Raw genomic sequence first — 14,565 nt, forward strand, 5'->3', positions numbered from 1 at the left:
ACAAGGCACATTGATTTGCGGCGGCCAGTGTCACAACATGTTAGAGCCTTTAACGTGTCAATCATCGCACCGCCCAACCCCGCCCACTCTTCGCCACGCATAGGACACCTCTGCTGCTCTCGAGCTTCGCCCCTCAGAAACGCCCTTACTGTCGTCTCTAGGCTTAAACCTCACCCCTTTTTCTTTAGCCACGCCTTTCCACAATCACGTGCGGCAATCTTTCTGGTTGTTTGAATCCTGACGTCAGCACGCCATTGGCTATGAGCGTAGCCAATCAACGTGAGAGCCGGATGGTCGTGTTGTTGTAGTGACGTGTGAGGCTGTGATAGACAGCCATGGCGGGAGTGCTGTGTGTATGCGGGCTGATGAGGTGAGAGACATGATAGAATGGCACTGTGGCCGGCCATGTCAGCAGTAGCATTATCTTCCGTGCAGTAATGTTTGTTCGTGCAGCAGTTTGCTATTTCAAAAGACTAAATATGTCACCGGGGTGAGGGTGTTTTATGGCTGACTCTACACACACAGAGGGTGATTTTTCAGATCTGGAGCAGATGTTCATGGTAACCAATCAGCTTCTCTCTTTCATTTTCACAGATAAACAGAAGAGAGAAGCTGGTTACTATAGGTAACTGCTCCAGATGCTGTCTGCTCTCATAATGGTTCTCATTTAAAGGGGAAGTCCACCCCAGGGTTAATGTTACATTTAGCCCCCTCTTTGCCTTGTCGGTTGGGTTTAAGTAGCATACTCGCCTGCCCAGAAAACCAGTGCTGCCATCTTCCTTTCTGACATCATCAGGCTGTCATCCTTTGGTTCAGGTAGCCGGCCCCCTGATGGCACCCCACTAGGTCCACCCTCACACCAGCTGCTCTCTGTGAATTGATGTCTCCTGGAATATCTGATTTGGATATCCCAGGATGCCTCCTAGGTGTGAACCAGACCTAAAGGAGCTGGGTGGGCCAATAAAAACAAAGAGTGAAGGAGGGTTCAGAAGATTCAAAGTGCATTAGGGGGGTGAAGGTCTGCTTCAATATCTATCTAAGGACACCCCTTTTTTCAACCATTTCAAATGAATGGTGCTCTCTGTACTTCCTTGGCTGCCTGCCTCACGCATGTGCACGCTGTGCTCAAGTGGGAAATCATTTTGTTTGTGTTGCCATAGTAACAACTAGGGATGCATCGATACTAGAATCGCTACTAAGTATTTGGGCATGTAGTCAGACTCACCCAAATGCTCCCTATACCGGAGCTTTCGGTATCAGGAAGCCGGGCGGCGAAGCATTACACACCACCTGGCTTCCTGATTGGCCAGTAAGCCAACTCCCTGCTCCCTCACTTGGTGATGAGGAAGCTGGATGGTGTGTAATGATTCGCCGCCCAGCTTCCTGATTGGTCGGGAAGCTGGCCAATCAGGAAGCTGGGCAGCGAGTCATTACCCCCCGGCTTCCTGATTGGCAAGAAAGCCGGCTCCATGCTTCCTTGTCACTTGCTGACGGCTTCTCGGCTAATTGGGAGGCGAGTATTTACACGCCGTCTGGCTTCCTTAATGGGACTTCTGGTATCGGCGAGTACCGAAAAACCAGTATCAGTGCATCCCAGCAACAACGTCTAAAACAAATGAGAGCCCTCGGTGTACAGGGTGGGATTGGTGGCACTTATGTTGCCATTACTGTGGTAACATATGAACATACATCCTGGCACTCTAACATGGAATCATTTTGTTTAACATGCTGCCATAGTTTTGGCTGCCTCAGATCAGTACACCAAGCGCTCTAGTCGGAATCATTTGGTTTACTTGTTGCTGTTACTAGGGCAACATAAACAAAATGGTTTCCTGCTCGAATGCAGGGTGCGTATGCACAGTGTTGACAGGTTGGATCAGGATATGCCCTTACCCAAAATGTCAGCGCAAGAGAGACAAGGCAGTGGGAAAGGTCACCAGACTGCAAGATAAGGTAAGTCTGCATAGAAAGGTGAGTATGTATTTTACACTTCCTGTGTCATGACAATTTTTAACTGTACAATTTTCTTATTTTTCTGGATTTGATTAAAGTACCTCTGTAACTTCCTGTTGCGTTTACACCACAGGAAGTGAGAGCAAATCTCTCTAAGTGGGGTTAATCCCTTCTTTCTTGTCGCTGGAACAGTATCCCCTTTGGAGTGTAGATTAGAACCCCTGACAGGTTTGTGTTGCTGTCGGTGTCCCCGCTGGGGAGATTCAACGTCTCTATTTGTCCTGATGACCTTGGGACTGGGACATAAAGTAAGAGGAAACCCAACATTATAGAGTAGTCCCCACAACAGGAATAGTGGGGAATCTTTTATTGTGACACCTGTTCCAGTGCCAACTATCTTTAAAAGGAATTCCCCTCCATTTGGCCCATGTTATCTCATTTCCTGCTGTGTCACCAGGACAGGAAATAAAGAGAACTCTCCAGAACCAGCAAACCATAACCTGGTTTGAACCCTTTCCCACTCTATCCATATCTAAAATAAAATGTGTGGTCTATACAAGCACTTTAACCACTTCTCGTCCAGCCAATAGTATCTAAATGGCCGAACGGCTCACTCATGACGGCCGGTGGGCATTTAAACGTCCTTTCCTGCCTCCCTGCAGTGGTGCGCGCACAAGTGGGGAACCTTACACATTGCTTCCAGCCGATGAAGGCTGCTGCATACAAGCGATCACTTGTATGATGCTGGTGAGTGTGCGTCCCCTCCACCCGTTATCCCGGGCTCCGCTCTCCGTGATACTTAAAGCGGACCTTTACCCATATGTTTAAAATGACAACAAGCACAGCTTTAGAAAAGCTTCGTAATGACAATCTACAAACACATTCTTCTAGATAATTCCAGACTTTGCAAACCTTATTTCTCTTTTCTTCCCCAGTCCTCTGACAGTGGCCATGTTTACTAAGGGCAGATTACTAGCTGTCCTTTTACTTCCTGGAACACTGGCACATGTGACTAGGACATGTGACCATGCACATCATCTCAGGGGGAGGAAATGCCTTTACCTGAGATCTCATGATTACAGATGAAATTTCCCAGCAATGTTCTGCTGTTGACAAGGCAAACCCAGTGTGTATTGCTTCCGGTCAAATTGAAGTCATTTGCACTTTCAAAGCAGGAAGTGAATGCTCTGCAAGTGTAAGTATTTCACAGTCACAGCATTTTACACCTGACATGTCTATGTTATCATTGATCATCATACATAGGGTGATGCATTGGTAGAATTAGATTTTTGAGTGTGAAGGTACACTTTAAAAATCTAGAGGGATGCATGGAAGGAGATCAGTAATGGCTTGTAGATGAGGACATCTTTGTTTTGTGCTCAGCTGTCAGTACTCCTCCATCTGACCATACATATTAATATCTGATTGCGCAATCTACTAATAACTGTATTGTGCAAGAGCCCATCTGATTGGATACACATTGTGGGGGTAATCCTCATACATTGTCCCAGATAAGGTGAAGATTTCCAGTACCGCTCTAATACTTCTGTTCCTGGACAGATCCTTGATATGCTCCAGGTGTACTGTGTATAGTCCATACGTGTTTGTTTAGTTGGCTAATGCTTTCTGAATGATTTTCCTCTTTAGACTTTTGGCGTCGTTGTTCATGCCTGCTCTTCTCGCCAGTATAACAGCCTCCCTTCTGCTGGCAATTCTTCTATGTTTTCTTCGGCTTTGGATCATTCAAAAGAAAAAGTCAGCTGTGCACTTAGGCAGTGATGGCAACACCCGGAAAGTGATTGCGTTTTTCCATCCATACTGCAATGCGGGAGGAGGAGGTGAGAGAGTGCTGTGGTGTGCCCTCCGAGCGTTACAGAAGAGGTATGTGATCACAGTATAACAATGGTAGTCTTTTATCTGTCTGTAATAAAGGCTTTCATTATCACCCGGTCACTCCTCTTCAGCATCTGACTGCCCTGCTAATCCCTATCATGGGTCATATTGCTAGACTAGTAAACATGCACACTATGAGGTGTATTTATAAACCATTCACAGAGCTATTCGTCCCATGTAACTGCATCTACATTCGATCTGAGGCGATGGGGCAAAATCGAATGTCATTAGGCTATTTTCTCTCCAGATGGAATGTTCATTCATGAGAAAGCGTGAATCAGTAAAATGTCACTTTATGACCACTAGATAGAACTGAGGATTACAGGAAATAAGGAGTGATAAGTATCCTCTGCTTCAAGGTCCAATTTTTAACCACTTGCTGCCCGGAGCAATTTCTTACATTTGCACACACATGATAAAATCAGAATTTTTGGCTAGAAAACAGCTTCAGACCCTCAAACAATGATATATGTTCTGAAAGCAGGGGCCCTGTAGAATAATGTTGCACGGTATTTGCGCAAATGTTTATCAAACAAGTATTTTTAGGATAAAATACACTAAAATGAAATTTAGTGCACAGAAACATAATATAATGGCCAATTTTTTGGTAAAATATAAAAGACGGGGTCACGCCGGGTAAATGGATACCAAACATGTCAAGCTTTAAAATTGTGTGAAACCGCAAAAAACGACAATAACCAAAATTTCCCATAGGCGACGCTTTAAAAGCTTTTACGGCTCATCAGTTTAGTGTTCACAGTGATTGATGGGCCTCGAATTATTGCTCTCACTCCGACGCTCGCGACGATATGTAACATGTGTAACGCAATTTTTGTTTTTGCACGTAGGCGCATCCGACGCGTGTTTGTGTTGTATGTGGGGGGTGGAGGACATTTTTTTTTTGTTACTTTTCATTTTTACAATTTATTTTCTTTTTTACACTTTTATTTCTTTTGCATAGGGGGCTAACATCAGGGGTTATGATTATGGGGACATCAGGGGTTTTTCAGACCCCTAATGTCACCCAGGGACCCCAAAGAAGCTGATAAAGCAGAGATCAGCTTCATCAGCTTCTTCCTCAGGCTCTAAGAGCCGGAGACTGTTTACAGTGACACTGGAAGTGATGCACATCACTTCCGGGCCCAGTGCTCAGAGGAGAGATTAGCGGCTATCAGGGGAGACCTTCCACACCGGTCCTGGACTCGCATGAGGGACAGATGAGCCCGGGAAGCCGGCGGAGTAGGGGGGGGCACGGCGCCACACCGTACAAGCAATCCGGCGCCTGTACAGACGCCGGATCACTTGTATTTAAACAGCAATCGCCTGCTGTTTAAAACGGTATCAAGAACACGGCTACAGCAGCGGCAGCCGTGTTCTTGGTATAACCACTTCCAGCGGATGACATACAATAACGTGAACCCGCGGGACGTGATTAGTGTATGCTATGCCTAAGTGTGAACACTACTGTATAGTATGAAGTGTTTTAAATGGATTTAAAGCTCTGGGCTGCAAATGTGTGAAAACATTCCACTGATTCGGTGTTTAAGACGTGTTTGTTTTTTTTTTTACAGTTTTTCCAGTACAAATCAGGAAAGACGAGTATATTGTGAAATTGTCATATGTATATAAGTTGGGAGGCACCTGGAGTTAGCTACATATTCCGGTCTTAATCCTTCAAAACACCCGGAAACTGTCAGCGTGGTTCTTATTCTGCAGATATCAACCTCCAGCTCTAAACTCGAATCTCTGGACCTGCCCCCAACCCATGTCTCCATGTTGGCCAGAAGGACAGGGCTCATTGATTGAGGCCTTGTTCATACCAAGCGCGTTCCAGGAGCAGAGCAGTTACAGACCGGAGCAAAACTGCGTCCAATGTATTCCAATGGTATTGTTAGCTCCAGTTCACATCGCAGCGTGCAGTTCCAGAGCAGGTAAAAAAAACTGCAGCAGGCCCTATTTTACCTGCTCTGGAACGCATGCAAACGCATCAAAAATGCATGCAAACGCCCTGGAACGCACTGAAAGCCCATTTTAAACTAAACATTTATTTTATTTTTTACCAAAAACGCGTCACAATCCACTGCACTGCGTGTGCAGAAACTCATGCCGATCTGCTCTGCATTTGGTGTGAACAAGGCCTTAAGGAATTACTGGGGGGATGGGGGGTGATTAATAGAACTTTGCCTTTTGAACCTGGAAGCTGCCAGATACATAGTGAGCAATTCCTGTTTCGAGGTCCGCTACAATACTTTTTGAAGTTAATATGGGTGTGTATACATGTGCAATCATTTGTCAACATTTCACTTTCAGATGTACCTTACCGATAGTTATTGCATTTATGGAATGGATGCCTGAGCTATACAAGGGTGGCGTGCGTGTGTGTGTGTGTGTGTGTGTGTGTGTGTGTGTGTAAACCGACACCTTTTGTACAGTTCTATACAAGGACCACTGCTTGTTAATTGTCTTTTGAATGTTTTATCTTGTCTAGGTACAAGGACGCTGTCTACGTTGTCTACACCGGTGACAGAGATGTATCTGGAGAACAGATCCTAAATGGAGCCCTGAGGAGATTTAACATCAAGTTATCATATCCTGTAGAGTTCATATTCCTGGAAAAGCGTAACCTTGTAGAAGACCGACATTACCCCCATTTCACCCTGCTGGGTCAGAGTTTGGGTTCCATTGTTCTTGGGTGGGAAGCACTGACCAAATGCGTTCCTGACGTTTATATTGACTCCATGGGCTATGCATTTACTTTGTCACTCTTTAAATATTTTGGGGGTTGTCATGTGGGCTGTTATGTGCACTATCCAACGATCAGCACAGATATGCTGTCTGTAGTTCGGGACCACCATGCTAGATTTAACAACTCTGACGTGATCTCCAACAATCCAGTGCTGAGCAGACTAAAGTTAATCTATTACTATCTGTTTGCTTGGTTTTATGGATGGGTCGGTTCTTGTAGTGATTTGGTGATGGTTAACTCTACATGGACCTTCAACCACATCTTGGATCTGTGGAAATGCAGTGAACGCACGAGCATAGTCTATCCACCCTGCGACGTGCAGACCTTTTTGGATATTAGTCTGGAAGTGGAGCAAGAGAGGAAGGGGCACTCCATTGTGTCTATTGGCCAGTTTAGGCCAGAGAAGGACCACCCTCTGCAGATCCGAGCTTTCAGTGCTTTGCTGGCAAAGAAGACATCCGAGGAACGCGCTAACCTAAAGCTCATTTTAATTGGTGGATGCCGCAACCAGCAGGATGAACTTCGTGTGGAAGAGCTAAAGAAGCTCAGCAAAGACTTGGGAGTTCCTGTGGAGTTTAAAGTAAACATTCCCTTTGATGAGCTGAAGAAACACCTCAGTGAAGCCACCATTGGGTTGCACACCATGTGGAACGAACACTTTGGCATTGGTAAGAATGTGATTGCAATCAGGAAAGTTAATGTTTGGTCATAGAATAACATTTCACACTACAAGCCGGCAACATTTTATTCACTTTTATAAAGAGCCGTCATCTTGATGCCTGATTGGGAAATTTCTGATCAAAAAACCTCATACAGTTTCATAAGGTCAGTGAAGACCCCTTTGAGCACACAAGGTGAAGGTAGTGTCAGGGAGGGCCACTGTGGTTGGAGGATTCTGTCAGGCAAGTATTTTGTTTTAAAGATAGCTGAAGCAGTCCAAAATGTTCATGTCCATCCAGTGCTGAGATTTACTTACTCTGCCACTCAACGCAGCCCTGTCTGGCAGAGCAGGAGACCTGCTCCAGTTCAGTAAGACTTTAGAGGTCTTGTCCTTCTCTCAGCCTCTGGATAGTTAAAGGGGAGGCAGTACAGTGACGTGCTTGCCTCTGTCATTCCTCTCTTCTTCTTCCTCTCTCCTTCTCTCAGCATGTTCTTTGTTAGCACAAGACCACTGACGCACATCTGGTTATTTGTGCAGTTTCTCTCTTCCACTCTGGAATTGCAAGATGCTGATACAAAGTCTCATTCAAGTACTTACACTGCTTGCACTTACTGAATGCTTATAATGATGTATTATTGAACACAGAGCTGCTTCCATTGGTGTCTTTTATATCTGCCTGGAGTTCAGCTTTACATCATGTTGTATTCTTTGAGGGCCCAATCACACTTTGCTGTTTTTGTGTGTTGTGTTAATGCACGCGCATTCATTTTGAATGTGTACACTCTCATCTCATTGTCGGCATTTCTAAGAGGTTGTCAGTGGGTCTGGTGACTGGGAAGGATCTGTCTCCTGTGTGTATGCACTGGAGTTACATCATCAGTGGCCACCCAATGCTAAGGGGGATGTCTGGGAACCCGGAAGTGGTGACGGTGAATATTGTGACAGCGGGGGACAGAAGATGCATCGGAGAGTGCAGGAGAACGGCGCACTTGTAAGTATGTGTGTGCTTCCACATCATGGCAAACACCCATCCAGCACACAGCGGTTTACTCTAATGGGTAGGGAGCTGCTGGAAAGGCAGTTACATCCCGTTACTGGTTTAGCAGGGGACATATTCATCACCTTGGTCAATTAAGTAATATGGATGATCTACTTTTTTTATTTTATTTTCAATTTAGAGTTAAAGGAGAACTATGAGGTTAGGGATTTACACTCATCCTCATAGTTAGAGCTGACCGGTGACATTGAGACTGTCACACGTCAACTCTATAGATCAGGAAGCAAGTGAACGCATACCATCGCTTGCTCACTTCCGATCATCTCCCTGCAGAGAATGGTGACTGTCAGTCACCGCTCCCCGCAGGGATTTCCCCTCTCGGATCCTCCAGCGCTGACTGGCGGAATAGACGGGGAGGGGGGTGGGCACAGCTGGCTCTGCCTCTAGATAGGCATAGCCCCCAGTCAATCAGCCAGTGGGGTGGATCTCAACAGTATTTTTTTGGATTCGTCCCGGCTGCGGCGCTCTCAATATATAGCGGGCAATAATCTGCTATATACTGAGCTTTGGGTCACGGGAGGAGGTTAGTATATGTCCTCCAATGACCCTAAAGAGAACTATGGGATAAAAAGGTTACCCCATTGTTCTCTGTAAAGAAACTCCTCAGACCCACACGCGAGGGTTATAACTTTCTTGAACTTCAAAAGCCTCTTCATCTGTATAGTATCATTTTCTTTTACTTGTAGGACTTGTATAGAGATGACCAGTAAAGTCTTTCCAGTTTGTTCATTTGGATGGGATGAGATAACTAATATAACTTGTTGTGGTTTTGTTTTGCTCTACAGGAGTGGTTGAATGTATGGCAGCAGGGACCATCATTCTGGCTCACAACTCTGGAGGCCCCAAACTGGACATTGTAGTATCTTACGAAGGACAAGAAACTGGCTTCCTGGCTGACAGCGAGGACACCTATGCTTCTTCTATGGAGCACATCCTATGTCTCCCTGCACACAAGAGACTGCACATCAGACAGAATGCTCGACGGTCTGTCTCTAGATTCTCAGACCAGGAATTTGAAGCAAACTTTCTTTCTGCTACTGACTTACTATGTAGGTAATATACTGTTATATGTCATTTTATGTATATGTGTTTGGGTGTAAATAGTCTTGTATTATATCATATGGTCTGTTGTAAATGAAATGCTCAATTTTTTGGATCCTCTTACTATGGCCGTCTATGTAGAACAGGAGCAAGCAACCTCAGCACTCATGCAGTTCTGAACCTGCAAGTCCAATGAGTCGTTGCAAGACTGACAGCCACAAGTATGGCGCTCACAGGCAGATGCATGATGGGATTTGTAGCTTTACCACAGCTGGAGTGCCGAGGTTGCCTATCCCTGATGTAGTGAGTGGTACTAATGTGTACCCAATATGTCTACATCAGCAGAATGTAGTCTTAATGACCAAGATACTGAATGTAACATCCTTCCTGCTTATGATTCTTCACTCATCACCAGAATAAACAGCTCTGCACCAAATATCATGACTCCATTATTGTTTGTTAAGAAAATGATAACCCCTTCTATATTTTGAATAATGTCTTGAGCTGCAAAGAATATTTTCAGATGCTTGCTGCTGTATTGATCCTTTAGGAGAATTCCGTACTTGGCGTAAGCTTTGTATCCATTGTTAATGGAAGGGGAGAACATGGGGCACGTTTTGCGAGGTGTTGAGTTTCCTCATTAAGGTTTTATACAAAGGTTCTGGATGAGTAAGTACATTCTCTTTGAGCCTTTTGCAGCCTGCCTATCAAACACCTTTCTCGCAGAGAGACCAACAGAAACATGGCAGGGAATATTTGTAACTTGACACAAAACATAGTGAACTTTACTCCAAGAGCTGGGACATGTAGAATTGTTTAACATAACTCATACTTGTCAGGGTGCCTGTTACATGGTGCCTTCTGAACCCCATATGTACAAACCCTATTCTCAAATGTGTATACTAGTCAGTGCTAGTGATGGATTAACACTTGCATCCCAAGTCTTCCTATAAGGGAGGCAGCTGACCACGTCCAACAGGTAGTCTTCCAAAACATGGAAAGGAAAGTGCATTCTCCTGGTAAAGTATGTCAAGTTTATTAATCAAAAGGTTACAAATTGTCACACGCTCCTCTACACCCACCGCTTATTAATATCCAACCTATTAAGTCAGAGGCATGTGAATTGGTTTGCAGATCAGTTATGTTTAATCATGTACCAGGTGTAAGATATTTTACAGTGTGCAGCTGCCAAAAGATCGTTGCAGTGGAGGTGAGTCCCAGTCCGTATAGTGAGTGTCGGAGCGTCGCGGGTCCCTATGGTTACTGGCTGAGTGTCGGAGCGTCCCGGGTCCCTATGGTTACTGGCTGAGTGTCGGAGCGTCCCGGGTCCCTATGGTTACTGGCTGAGAGTCTAAATGTCCCAGGTCCCTATGGTTACTGGCCGAGTGTTGCAGCATCTTGGGTCCCTATGGCTACTGGCCGAGCGTCGGAGAATCCCGGGTCCCTATGGCTACTGGCCGAGCGTCGGAGAATCCCGGGTCCCTATGGTTACTGGCCGAGTGTTGCAGCATCTTGGGTCCCTATGGCTACTGGCTGAGTGTCGGAGAATCCCGGGTCCCTATGGTTACTGGCTGAGTGTCGGAGCGTCCCTGGTCCCTATGGTTAGTGGCTGAGCGTCGGAGAATCCCAGGTCCCTATGGTTACTGGCTGAGTGTCAGATCGTCCCTGGTCCCTATGGTTACTGGCTGAGTGTCGGAGCGTCCCTGGTCCCTATGGTTACTGGCTGAGTGTCGGATCGTCCCTGGTCCCTATGGTTACTGGCTGAGTGTCGGAGCGTCGCGGGTCCCTATGGTTACTGGCTGAGTGTCGGAGCGTCCCGGGTCCCTATGGTTACTGGCTGAGAGTCGAAATGTCCCAGGTCCTTATGGTTACTGACCGAATGTCGGAGCGTCCCTGGTCCTTATGGTTACTGGCTGAGTATCGGAGCGCCCCGGGTCCCTATGGTTACTGGCTGTATATCTGAGAGTCCCTATGGTTACTGGCTGAGAGTCGAAATGTCCCAGGTCCCTATGGTTACTGGCAGAGTGTTGCAGCATCTTGGGTCCCTATGGCTACTGGCCGAGCGTCGGAGAATCCCGGGTCCCTATGGCTACTGGCTGAGCGTCGCTATGGTTACTGGCTGAGTGTCCCGGATCCCTATGGTTACTGGCTGAGTGCCGGAGCTTCGCTCCTTCAAGACACAGTGCGCAAATGTGAGCGGTGAAAGAATGGCGGGTTTTGGGTAGTGACTTGGTCCCTATGGTTACAGGTAGAGCGTCAGTTTGTTCTCCTAGATCAGGGGTAGGCAACCTTGGCTCTCAAGCTGTGCTGAAACTACAAATCCCATAAGGCATTGCAAGCCACAGGCATGACTCCCAGAAGCATGATGGGATTTGTAGTTTCAGCACAGCTTGAGAGCCACGGTTGCCTACCAGTCTCCTAGATTACAGTGTGCAGGCATGAGTGGGACCTGCAGAAAGTGCAGACTCATGGACGGACTTCTCTTTAACTTTTACCGAGTCCAACAATGTGTTTGGCGTAACAAGCGCCCCACTAACATCCTGCAATTGACAAATAAATAAATTGTGACCGAGTGGACAAAAGGTTCTATTAATTAATATTCATGAGACATGTGACCATCTCTGTACACAGGTAACATCCCATTGGCTATGATTATGTTTAAATACAGATGAGGGTGACCACTGGTAAACTCACCCCAGAAATCCTTGGTTTGGTTAAGATAGCCAGCGGGTCCGATGTCCAGACTTAGGTGCTCGCAGCATATTGGTTTCCTCCGCTGTAACGTGGGACGTTGTGATGCGGGACACCGGTGTATATATGTATATCCAATTGACTCTGGATTGTGAGTATTTGTTAACTTTTGTATGATTAATACAGTGGACATATTTCACCAGGAGAAGACACTGCCTATTGTGCTTTCTTTATAAAGCCCGTTCTACCTGAACCTTTGTAAGGAAAGCAAGTCAATCTTTTCTTCTTCCATTTAGTAAGTTTTAAACAATACCTTCCCCCATGGTGTGTCCTTGCTGCCCTTGCCTCAGCAGAAAATGGTACCAGCACTGATGAGACGCAGTGGTAGAACATTTCTTCAATGCAGACCCTGACCACAATGACCACCCGTACACACCTCTCTCCCCCCGCCCCCCCCTGCTCTGTGCTTAGTAAAGAAAGGTTAGAAGGCATCCCCAGTGTCATTCCATAGATGATCACTGACAGCCAATCAGCTGCTCTCAGAAGCTACGGATACAGAGATGCATTCTTTGACATAAGAAATGAAACCAGAGTATCAATGTTTACCTTTTAAGCATCACGGTGCGGCTCTCACAAGACATGAAAACTGGCGTGATATACTGCACATGGATTTATAAGCTAGTTTTACAGGAACCCTTCCTAGATTTTATTATTATAGACCACAATCCATCATTTATAAATGCCATTTGCAGTTTCATCTCAGTTTACTTCTTGAGAAAGAGTCAGGAAGCTGAACATGGACATTCATTTCTTCTTAAATCCCAATTTTATTTTTGTTTGAATCAATCATTGACATATAGACAGACATGTTTCATCAGAAAGAGGTTACCATGTTAGAAAACCGGACACATTTGCTGATAATGCCGTATGCAATGGAAATATTATACATGATTGATATGCCGTGGTGCTCCTCCTAAAAAACATAAACTGTTTACAAGAATTGGAATAAAATACCTTGTACCTGCTCAGTGGGTCCTGACGTCGGCTGCTGACAGCATTTGGTTGAAGCTGGTGCCGTATCAGAGGTTTTACTATATACTAAATCTGAGGGTTCTTACATCCATGACCATGATTGTGTAGTGAAGAAGGGCCATTTTAAGCAACTGTGCACACTGAAACTAGTTAATGAATGCACAGCAAAAAGTTCAATGGAATTGGTTACCCTAAAGGGTTAAACTGAATGTAACTTTTTGCTGTGCATGCTTTTGCTAATTTAATCGTACACAGTCAGGTAAATTGTACTGATCCTTTAAATCTGAGCTCCAGGAAGTAAGTTACAGTGGTCCAGCTTGGCTCAATATAAGTACCCATATTTGAGATACTCGGGGGGCTGCGGGGACCTGAAAAATCCCAGTAGTCAGCGCTACGTAGCCATGACCTTCCAGATGTGGTTACAGCAGCTTTCCTTCCACACACTGAGCACAGGGAGTCACTCACTGGGCATTGCTGCCATTTGAGGAGCGCCTTGTACTTTTTTTTTTTTCTTACGTCACCTGCTTCTCTCCACCTCAGCCAATCGGAGAACGCCTTGTAATCGCTCAAAAAAATACAAGGGGTTCTCCAATTGGCAGCAGTGCGGATCGAGCGACTCCCTGTGCTCAGTGGGGAAGCTGCAAGTTCACGGCTATCACTGTATGTAGCGCAGATTACAGTGGATTTCAGTCTCCCAGCAGCTCACTGGATAGCAGATATGCAGACTTATAATGGAGCCAAGCTGGACAATGTAATCTGCAAAATATACTTCCTGGAGTTTTGCTTTAAAGCGGACCTTTACCCATGTTTAAAATGACAAACCCACATGTTGAAATGTTTAGTAATGACAATCTACAAACACATACTTCTAGATCATTGTCGGCTTTGTACTCTGCATTTCTCTTTTCTTCCCCAGTCTTCTCACAGTGGCCATGTTTATTAAGGGCAGATTACTAGCTCTCCCTTTACTTCCTGAAAATCTGGCACATGTGACCGTACACATCTCAGGAGAGGAAAATGCCTTTCTCTGAGATCTCATGAGATTTCCCAGCAATGTTCTACTGATGTAACCTACCCAGTGTGCATTGCTTTGGCAAACGGAAGTCAATGGCCACCTCAAAGCAGGAAGTGACTTCTCTGCAAGTGTAAGTATTTCACAATCACAGCATTGTACACCTGACATGTCTATGTTATTATTGATCATCATACATAGGGTGATGCATTGTTAGATTTTTGAGTGTGAAGGTCCACTTTAAAATAATCCTGCCACAGGTATTACATTTTAAAATGGCCGTACCTGGAAAAGAAGCAAGTCAATACTTACCTTTCTTACTGCCTGTGCCACCAGAACTTCCCCCCGTTTGCTGAGGTCTGAAGGGTAAGGAACATCTGCAGTAGAGTTGATGTCCTGGGTTTGCCTCAGGGTTTAGTGGTTCCCCTTGCTGATCTCCTGTCCAATACTGTATCCTGTAATGGGTGGAGGATAGATGG

At 45.5% G+C, this 14,565-nt stretch overlaps 2 protein-coding genes across 2 annotated transcripts in view; one reads left to right on the forward strand and one right to left on the reverse strand.

Annotated features, from left to right (window-relative positions):
* Positions 1-271: 271 nt before the first annotated feature.
* Positions 272-9,452, forward strand: ALG11 (ALG11, alpha-1,2-mannosyltransferase). Its single transcript, XM_018556456.1, has 4 exons — positions 272-370; positions 3,601-3,834; positions 6,335-7,260; positions 9,096-9,452. The coding sequence occupies exons 1-4, from the start codon at positions 336-338 to the stop codon at positions 9,365-9,367; spliced, it is 1,467 nt and encodes a 488-aa protein (XP_018411958.1). The 5' UTR covers positions 272-335; the 3' UTR covers positions 9,368-9,452.
* Positions 9,453-11,774: 2,322 nt separating this feature from the next.
* Positions 11,775-14,565, reverse strand: part of LOC108787015 (serine/threonine-protein kinase Nek5) — an 18,226-nt gene continuing 15,435 nt past the window's right edge. The window contains exons 9-11 of the mRNA XM_018556446.1: positions 14,399-14,445; positions 12,932-13,015; positions 11,775-11,891 (exon numbers count right to left, since the gene is read on the reverse strand). Coding sequence (XP_018411948.1) covers positions 11,775-11,891; positions 12,932-13,015; positions 14,399-14,445 — 248 coding nt within the window. The remainder of the gene's footprint in view (positions 11,892-12,931; positions 13,016-14,398; positions 14,446-14,565) is intronic.

The sequence above is a fragment of the Nanorana parkeri genome, unplaced genomic scaffold (genome assembly GCF_000935625.1).
Source record: "Nanorana parkeri isolate BGI_ZX_2015 unplaced genomic scaffold, ASM93562v1 scaffold238, whole genome shotgun sequence".
Taxonomy (NCBI): Eukaryota; Metazoa; Chordata; class Amphibia; order Anura; family Dicroglossidae; genus Nanorana; species Nanorana parkeri.